Source organism: Olea europaea, unplaced genomic scaffold, assembly GCF_002742605.1.
Source record: "Olea europaea var. sylvestris unplaced genomic scaffold, O_europaea_v1 scaffold1131, whole genome shotgun sequence".
Lineage (NCBI taxonomy): Eukaryota > Viridiplantae > Streptophyta > Magnoliopsida > Lamiales > Oleaceae > Olea > Olea europaea.
The window spans coordinates 11,224-21,903 of record NW_019228691.1 but is presented as its reverse complement, the minus strand read 5'-3'; the positions used below and the strand labels follow the sequence as shown (position 1 = coordinate 21,903).

Below are 10,680 nucleotides of genomic sequence, written 5' to 3'. Positions count from 1 at the left end.
GAATAAGAATATATATAAAAAAATTCTCTCTTTTATTCTATTCATATCCACCGATTCCATTGTCAGACCTTTCCCACATCCCATAACCCATATCAAGATTCCATTCATATAATGCTAAAGACAAAAACGATGTAGGATTAGTTAACGTTGCTTTCCTTAATAGTAAGTAACAAAATTTAATTAAGGAATTGAAACATTAATTTTTGGAAATAATTAAAAGTCAAGAATTATCAGTAGTCTCTCTACATAATAACTTTTTATTTGATGCATCAGACAATAAACAATTATCATTTAATACATTAAATAATAAACTGCCATATATATACTACATAGAGCAACTATCGATAATTCTTATCATGAATAGCATTATTCAATAATTAATGCCTTTTAAGCCATCTCTATCCTTCCATTAATAAATAATTATACTATTCATTTAATTTTATTTTTCATATAATTTAATGTTACCTAAATTAATATTGTAACACCAATAATGCTAAATAGCATTACAGGTTATCCTTAGCTGAAATTTTGATCAATTTTAATGGATAAAATTTTAATAAATTTCGTGAATTGAAATAGATTTTCACAAATTCCATAAGAATATCTGAAATTTCAAAAGATTTGATTATATGTATTTTTAACCTTAAAATTCATTCAAATCTTTTAAGTTTCATTTATTATAAAATCTTTATAAATTCACTAATTATTAAGGATATTTAATTCTAAAAGATTTTATTAAATTTCATTAAAATCTCAATTGTAGACAACTAAATTTTAATGAATTTCATTAAAATCTATTAAAAATCTCAATTGGAAACATTTAAATTTATAAGAATTTTTAAAATTCACCACAATCTGTATTGAGGACACCCTCTTAGTCCCCATTTATTACTCCCATTGGTGCACCGTCATGTTATGCTCCTCTTTGACAGGATTTTTTGGGAAGAACAATTTTTGAATAGTAAATTTTTGGAAAATGTATGATTATAAAGTAGAACAAATTTTGAGTTTATGTAAAAAAAATATTATTTCGTGAGAATATATAGTTAATAATGAGTATGAAAAAAAGAGTTTTGAAAGAAAGGGATTACCAAACAGAGGCTACATACATATGTGTGTATCAACACCCTTGATTGAGTCTCACTATTTGGCTAAGAATGTATTTTAAAATAGTAAAATGAGGGATATTATGATTAAGTAATGAGGAAAAGTTTTAGGTTTGTATGTAATATTATTTTATTAAAAATATATGTGGCTAAAGATAAGAAAAGACTTGGTGCAGAAAGAGGAAGAGAATGACATACATTTAATACATAATTATGCTACAAGTACAGAATTTTTGCACAGTCACAAATATTAAAACATCATTCAAATATTAAAAAAATAAAATACAAATGGACATGATTTTTTCATTTCAAAATTCTATATAAATTCTGTAAGTTTTTCCAATTCTCAAGGAAAAATCCTTAATACATAGTCATAGGGAGAGAGAAAGAAGATAAGAAAAGACTTGGTGCAGAAAGAGGAAGAGAATGACATACATTTAATACATAATTATGCTACAAGTACAGAATTTTTGCACAGTCACAAATATTAAAACATCATTCAAATATTAAAAAAATAAAATACAAATGGACATGATTTTTTCATTTCAAAATTCTATATAAATTCTGTAAGTTTTTCCAATTCTCAAGGAAAAATCCTTAATACATAGTCATAGGGAGAGAGAAAGAGAGAGTTGACTGGTGGCCATATGTCTCTCTCTTTCTATCATAAGTCTCTTGGGGGTGGGGGACCGGTGGAATATCCATTTGTAGAGCAAATCAAACGGCTCGATATTCATACCTTATATAGCTGACTGGAATTTCGTAATTAAAATCTCTCATGAAAATTAAAAACGCTCCCCTAATCTCTCTTTCACTGTTATACATAGTAGCACTACAAACAGATACGAAACCAAGGTCTGCATCTCTTTTCTCTGTCACACACACACACCCACACAGTAAAGAGGTTTTGTATCTATCTTCCGTATATACGTATATCCTTTTGTGGTTTTTTGTATTTGTGGATGATGTTTTAGATCTCAAGGTTCATCTGCCTTCACTGATCTACTTTTTGTAGCTTTTTTGCAGTTTTAATGAGTTACGTGGATACACTCAATATATGTGTATATTTTACACTAAAAATGTCTGATCATTCTGAAACTTTGCAGTGAAAAGCGATTTTATAATTTGTTCTGAAGAGATGAAGAAAAGTTTCTTTTGGTCTGCTGAGCAATCAGGTGATTTATTTATTTATTTTATTGTTTAACATTAATTCTATTTTTTACTTTCATTTTTTGTTCGGATCTTCTTGAAATTCTTTTTGTGACTGAGATAGCGGAGAAATTCATGATAGTATAAAAAGGCATGATTAGTTATATTATATAAAAGGGTTTGTTCAGATGTGGATGAGTGTGATAGGGAGCTAGAGGACAGAAGTCACAGAACAAACGGTTTGGATTGGGGTTTTGACTTTTAAGTAGTGAATGGATTGTAAATATATTTTAGCTGTTAGAAGGTTGTTGGGATTTTTGAAAAGTGATCACTTTCTCTTGTCCTCTCTTTGTATATGAGCAAAGGGAAGATTCCAAAGCTTGTCCACTATTGTTTTTTACTCGCACAAAAGTTCCTTTTCCTGCAAAGTCTTAAAGAAAGTGTCCATAAAAGGAGAAAACAATTAGAAAGGCGAATGGTATACTTGGAAAGTTTTGCAGGGTGAGAATTGAGATATGAATTTTGAATATAGTTATTTAATATTATTTGTTTCCAAGATTCACTGTACATTGTCTAGACTTTGCAAAATTACTGCTTATTTCTTGTCTTGGCGATAATTATAACTAACAATTTGATCGCTTTTGTAAGTATTTGTTGGTGGCTGTGATCTTTTCAAGTTTTTGTTTTTGTTTGTACTGTGTTTAACAATCATGCTTCGTGGTATCTGGCTTTCTATAGATTGCTAATCATGAGAATGAAAAAGGCTAATACTGTATATCCTGATTGGTGGAATTCTAACGTTTCATCTAATTTCCTTTGTGAATTGATTTGAGATTTGGATCATTAATGTCATTATGTTTTAGGTGAAAGTGTTCTTCTGTTTGTCAAATCTAGTGATAATGGGACTTTTAGAAGCTAGAAGCCTAAAAGTATATATTGATCAGTTAACAGAATGGTTTGTTATTCTCGCTTGGTGATTATTCTTCTTTCTGTCAATTTTCTGTTTCTCAAGCTCATTAACATTAGAGTTTGGCCACTCTACCCTGTTTTCATATATGCTTGGCTAGTGGATGTTTTGCTTCTTGGCTCTTTCAGAATTTTCCAAAATATATCGAGGGATGTAACTTATGAAGCTTGGTGTGTTTTGAAAAGTTACGTTGTTGAAATCTTGATTGTTGCCTACAGCCTTACCTGGCAAGTAGCTTAAAACAGCCAGCAATGTTTCTCGGGTATATATATTAGGGCCCCAGAACGCCAAAAGGTGGGGGAGCAAGAGTTGTCACCATTAATTCCACTCTTCGGGTGGAGTAATATACTAATAAAATCATCTATGTATTTTTCTGTGCTGATTGCGTTTTGGAGGTTTACATTATGTATGATTTAGTTAGTTATAGTTGTAATGTATTCAATAAGAATGCAATCCACAAAAGAATGGCTTGCCATCTTCCTGAGGACTACTTACTTTCATGGTAATTCTGAAAATCACGTTATATAAATCAATGTAAGCTTTGACGGTCTCATAACTTGTATGAGTAAATATAAAAGCTCCTTTATTGCCTTTCCAAGCTTTGACATATATTAACAAGTTAAATCAACCTGCAGATAACGAACCTGTGTTCACTCGTTCAACTCTCGCATTTAAAATTCATTCTAAACCATTTGAATGTGTTTCTTTGACTCAGCTAAATCAAAGGTGACAATGAAGAAAAATCAGAATGGAACTTTGTATCATTCGAATAGCTTTGAGAGGGAGATAGATCCTCTGGCCTTCACTGCTAAAGATATATATCACTTAAATGGACATGGAAGGGAGATGGCTCCTTTTGAATTAGAGGCTAAAACTGGAGATGAACCTTGGAACGCTAAAATTGTGGATTCTTTTGGAAAGGATAATGAATATGGAAATTTAAATTCTTCGAAAAAGGAAGATCAGAATGGAATTCCAAGTGACCGTGAGTGGGATGCAGATCCATTGGATTCTGATACAGAGGACAATGGCAAATTTGGAAATGATCTGGAGCTTGAAGGTACTGTGTTTATTGAACGATTTGCTCATGGTCATGATAATGATCCAAGAGAGTCTGATCGACTAAGCGTTGCTGCTTCAGATATGTTAGAGTCGGGTACAAAATTATATACTGAAAAAGATATTACAGAGTGTGAGCTGCCTGAGTTCGAAGTATGCTACAAAGAGACTAATTATAATATTGTCAAAGATATATGCGTTGATGAGGGGATGCCCACGGAAGGCAAAGTTTTGACCAAAAGCATTAAGGATGATTGTAAAACAGCAAAAGGAGGCGATCATGCGGAAGTGCTCATTCCAGATGGTTTACGATCTTTTACTGTGGAGGATGCCAAAGATGATCCCGGTAAAGATTATGGGACCAAGGAATATAGCTATGACAAATCACTTTTGCTCATCAGGCCAAAATCTGTCTCGGAAATATCTTGTGACAAGGATACTGTTCAGGAATGTGATCTAAAGGACTCAATGAACTTTTGTGAACCAAATGATGGTTCTTTTGCCAAGATTAAGAGATATGTTCTGGAAGAGGAATCTTTTGTAGATGCCAAACTTCCAATGCAGAATTTTGGTACTCGAAGCTTCCTTAGATCTTTTCTCAACTCGTTGAACAGTGATGGAAATAAAATTGCACAAACACCTGATCAGGTTTGTGTTACCATATTTTAATTGATCCACTTCTTAAAGCTCATATGTTCGCCATGTGATAAATCGGTTTAGAAGTCATTGCCGAATAATTAGGCGAACTGTTTCCTTGCAGAATTTCGTAAATGCATGTATAAGCTTATAACTTAGGACATTACAACTTATACTTAAAAAGTTTACATGGACATGCTGGAGATTCATTTTTGTCATTGAAGTTCAATTATAATTGTTTGCTATGCAGATGCCTTATGGAGATTCAATTTCTGGAAGTCAAACTGCATCATCGACAAATACAGAACCAAATAAGAATGTCCAAGCTGGCAACTTACCATACAATAGTAAAGTGGACCGTGGAAGTATTACTTTTAACTTCAACTCACCCAAATCCGGAGCATCTGGCAGTAATGATGGATGTGTTGAAAATGTCGATGCACAATCCGACAAGTCAGAGGACAAAGGTCATCTTGAGTTTCAAAATTCCGACAATCTTTTGGAAGGTACCCCGGTTCAGTGCACTAGCAACAAGTTCGAAATCAATGCAAATGTTCATGAACCATCCATCAACCTCCAAGACAACTTAGACAAGAAATCTACTTCCTCGGATGGCCAAGTCCAGGTAGCTAGCATCCAGGATAAGACTTCTCAAAATGTTCACAATGAAGCCGTTCAGACACATGACGTTTTTAAGGATGAAGTCGACAAATGTGGCAGTGTTCCGGTCACAAACTTGGTCCAACGTGATGGGGGAGAGTTGAGCTTCTCAGATGCAGCCCTTATTACTTTCTCAGGGCCAATAGCTTATTCTGGGAGCCTCTCTCTTCGATCTGATACCAGTGCAGCCAGCGCTCGGTCCTTTGCCTTCCCAGTGTAAGCTTTAGCCTCGTCTAAGATATTGATTCTTCCTATGTTGGGATTTTTAGCTATTTGCTAATCAGTTTTTTCTCGTTTTACAGATTACAATCTGAATGGAATAGCAGTCCTGTACGAATGGCAAAAGCCGACAGGAGACATTTTCGGAGACGCTGGAGTTGGAGATCTGGTCTTCTTTGCTGTAGATTCTAAATTCTTCCATACACTAATAGATTCATGGTTCAGATATACATCATCAACACCCTAATTTAGACATTGAGTACTGCCTGCAAGTATACATGTAGAGATTTTTTTTAAGCCTTGGTTTGCATTATGTATTAGGTTCATGAAATCGTGCTTTAATTTTAATATAAAGCCATGTCTGCAATTTTTGTATTATTTTAACTTATGGCTATTGATCATGGAAATGGTTTATCAGTGTTAAGTTTAATTGGTTATTAAAAACCCTCGTATCTGTGTTCTTGTATCTGTCCTCCAGCCACTCTCTAAGTATGTGTGTGTGTGTGTGTGTTCTCTATTCCCAGCAAGAAAACTTCAATTTTGTTGATAGAAATAGAATAAGCGACATCGATTGAGTAAATAGAGAGGACTTGCTGCGGAAACTATCAGGTTCCTGCCACTACATGAGTGATAGTGACCTTCGAATTTCTTTCAATACAAATTGTAGTTGCAGATCCTTACGACGGTATCCTAGCTAGATTCAGTCCATGCACAAGGATCAATCAATTCTTTGAACCAGTTCAAATAGTTGGGACAATATTTGCTCTTGCGTTCAACTATCAAGCGTGAGAAAAAGAACTCAACTTTATTTTTGTTCCCAGAGAAATTTGAATGTAACAAATTGTATATATCATTTTTCATATTTCCCCATAATTATTCCAGACTTATTAACTAAGCGTTCTTGAAAAAAAAAATCACTTTTCAAGTAATGGCACTAAAATGATTTTGAAAATTCTCTGATTGTTTCAGCTAGCTGAAAATTTATATGAATTTATATTAAGGCCACGGGGATATGCCGGTCGTATTTCCCAGTTGACGAGCTTCATTTAACTGGGAAATAAGAAATATACTATGCTCACCCAAGATCAGAACGTAGGCTTTTACAACCTACTATTTGGGTTCTAAAGTGTATAGATAATGAGTGGGTAAATGTAGGAAAATGTTTTCAATCCTACAAAATGTTTGGATAAAATAAAGTTTGACCAACTTATAATAAGTAAATACATGATTAATTAGTTTAATTAGCACGGTTGAAAATTTTTCAAGACGTGATTTAAATATGCAACTTAGTTTCTTTATTTAACAACTTGAACTTTTAAAAAGAAATAGTTCAAACTTTTAAATGAGACTGATCTACGTAGTACCATACCACGTAGAATGAATCAATTCAGCTTTTGTAATACTGTAACTAACTATGGATTTTGGGTAGCTTGACCTTTGATCACAGATACATCTGTCAGAAGACCATTGGCCTGTAATCCTATCATGGTAGGTGACAAAAATCAACCCAAATGGTGTGAAAGTTCCTAAAAGGCAACTATAAAAATATGAATTTATCTGTGCACTCGTTTTGGAACTCTGAATTTTGTGCTTTGTGTATGTTTTCTTTCTGTTTCTTTTCCCTTTCTCTCTTCATTTCATTGCTATAAATTCGAAGCTTCACAAGATAAGTAAAAGTGAAAAAATTTTCATTTTAATGCTCTATATATCATTTCTGTGATGGGTTTGTTAATTATCAATGCTGCATTTTGTTTGAGTCTTTCTTTTATGTTGGCATCATGTGTTTCTGATCAAGAACAGCTGCAAAAATCTCTTCCACAAGGTAATTGCTCGTACTTCGACTTGTTGGGTGAGCCGATCTGCCCTATGTTGTGCACCAGTTGTCTCGTCCCTTAGGTCTAATATTATGGCCTTTCTTGAATGTGCAGTTAATCATGCCCAGTTTACTATCCCTTCACTACCAAGGAAATTCAATCTCAAAGAAGAGGTAAATGTATGTTGGTTTTCTCAAACCCTAATTATTTGCAGCTTTATTATTTTCTGCTAAACTTTTTCCTTGGAAGGCATAGTTATATACAAGTACAAACACCAACAGCAGTCCATTTCAAGAAATTCTTGATCATGAAGTTTATTTATTTATTTATTTATTTATCAATTGATTAATTCTTCTGATACGATAGAATATGTGACATGTCCAGGTAATAGACTACACCCTAAAGAACAAAATCTGATACATGCAGCAAGAGGGACGTGGAGAGAATGGGTCGAAGGGGCCAACAAATCCGAATACTATACAATGGATTATTCGTGGGTTAGACGACGTCGTCCCATTCATAACAAGCAAGTCCCCGTTGCTCCATAAAGCATGGACACATATTGAACGAGCTTTTGTATCACAATTTTGGACAAAGAAAAACAAGGGTTTTACATATTATTGTAAATTAGGGAAGGAAATGAGGAATGTTGTCCGTTTTCTAGGTTAATTATGGCCGACACACTTCCAACATAAACACTAACTTTTTCTTACAATTTCTGTTATTTTTCTTTTGTTTTCAATGCAGTCAAAGGGTTTTCAGATTTCCAATATTTTTTTCACCAATTTTGAGCGTATAAAATAAAACATTACGTGCACGATTTAGTTGGGAATTTAACAAGTGTATTATAATAAGGTAGTGGGGTTGTTTTTTTTACCTTCCATACATAGTAATTCTAACTTGCCGTACCTTGTGGGAATGAATGTATCACATTAGTAGGGCTGTTGCAGTATCGAGGTTGGACCAAAACTCGGTCTCTTAACTACCCTTTTTTCTATAAATAAAATAATTTAATCTAATTAAACAAGATTATCAAAGCTGTGCCTGTCATCGAGTATATAAACCAAGACTTTGTGCCTTCGTACAACAAATCTCAACCACTTGACTAGTACGAACGAGGTTACATTAGACGACTTGACCAATGAGAGGATCCTTTTAAGTCATGTAGACAGTGATATTAAAATATTTCATGTGAACTAACATTATTTTGTCATCAGTTTAATATTAAATATGTTTTGAATAATTATGTTATGATGTTGTCCATAACATATTTAAGATTCACGGGCTAGACGCCCATATACAGGGGTGGACCTACATTAGGCCGAGCGGCGTTTGTTACTATTGGGCTGTGATGCCAATTTATTGGTCCAGCTCAATATAGGGCAATGATGAAATAAAAGGGTCAGACCTTTACTCAGATACTACCAACCATTGCCCAATAACGCGACCCGAAATTGAGCCCAAAACCCGCCCAAATGAGATAAATATGTGTGCTGCTCTGGTTCTTTGGATTGCCTCGGTTTGAGATCTATGGTGATGACTTGTGATATAAATAGGCCTTAAGTTGTGCCCTAATTATAATTCATCCGATTTTTTCTCGTGTGAGAAGCTTCTAGTCACTCTCTCTACGACTTTTGGTCTCCTCTCGTCTTTCGTCTCTGTGACTTCTCTGTAATCTCTAAAACTTCTGGTTCTATGAGAGATTTGTACATACCGAGTCTTGGTGATTCTTTGATGTATAGTTTGAGAGGTGTATTTTATGTTTTGGGTGACCTTTGTGAACCATAGAAGTAGCTGCCTCTATTTTGATCATTGAGGCTAGGGTTTTGTGGTCGTTTAGATGTTGTACAGACGGGTACAATGTATTCTGAGCCCTAAATATTCAGATCTTGATGTCAATGGTTCATTCGATATATGTTCTGTGTTTTGGTATTCCTTAGATCTTGTTATTACAGTGGTATTAGAGCCTTGTCTTAGTGAATCGAGTCTATTTTCTTACGATCTGGTTGTGGAAAATTGATTTTCATAACCGGATCTGAAAAGATTTTGAAAGTTTGTGAAACCCTAGATCTTGTTGGTGGCGGATCTTGGTGCTGATTGAAATCTCTTCGTGAGATTTATTGTTCTTGGTAATTATTGGAGGAATCTTGGTGCTGGAACTCAAATTGGGATTTTGTCTTGTGAGCTGATCCAGAAATTGGTATACTGTGTGGCTGAAACTTTTTTTTAAGGCAGCTGGTTAAAATTTTTTCCTCTAACCCTAAACCTATTTCATATTATTGTGCCTCTTTACTGTTCATATAATTCCTCCTTCCCTTGAAACGTGTGGTGTGGATTGAGCCTTGACCTGGGGTCGTGAACCTCGCGGAATCCTGGTGAATCCTATCACATTGTATTGTTTCATAATTCTCTATTTCATGATTGCCTTGCTAACTTTGATATTTTCTTGATTCTGTTTTTATCAGTTTACAGTACTTGATATCTGCTATAGTTGTGTTACTTCGTGTACTGCTCTTATAACTGTGACTATAATTTCCTGTGATCTGTTGTTTGGACATTGACTGCAAACGTTTCTTGTGTTGGTTAAAATACCTGTTTTTCAAAAATGACTGGAACCACTTTTGAATTGGGTGTTTTTAATGGAAAAGGGGACTTCCCTATTTGGCAACAAAAAATGAGAGGAGTTCTTGTCCAACAGAAAATTTCAAAGGCTATTACTGGTAAATATCCTGACACTATGATTGAGGAACAAATAGTTGAATCTGATGAACTTGCCTATACATCTATTATTCTTCATTTATCTGATCAAGTACTAAGAAAAGTAGGGAGACTTGAAAATGCTAAAGACTTATGGGAAAAGTTAGAAGAACTTTATTTGATAAAATCTTTACCCAATAGGATATTCCTGTTAGAAAGACTCTTTGGCTTTAAGATTGACTGGTCTAAAGATTTAGATGATAATCTTGATACCTTTAATAAATTAGTACAAGATATCACTAATGCTGGTGATAAAGTGTCTGAAGAATACAAAGTTGTGATCCTCTTGAACTCCATACCTGATGTTTATAAA

At 34.1% G+C, this 10,680-nt stretch overlaps 1 protein-coding gene across 1 annotated transcript; it reads left to right on the top strand.

Annotated features, from left to right (window-relative positions):
* Nucleotides 1-1,967: 1,967 nt before the first annotated feature.
* Nucleotides 1,968-6,226, top strand: LOC111373427. The gene is made up of 5 exons (XM_022995964.1): nt 1,968-2,036; nt 2,213-2,281; nt 3,938-4,929; nt 5,168-5,793; nt 5,880-6,226. The coding sequence occupies exons 2-5, from the start codon at nt 2,245-2,247 to the stop codon at nt 5,986-5,988; spliced, it is 1,764 nt and encodes a 587-aa protein (XP_022851732.1). The 5' UTR covers nt 1,968-2,036; nt 2,213-2,244; the 3' UTR covers nt 5,989-6,226.
* Nucleotides 6,227-10,680: the final 4,454 nt, after the last annotated feature.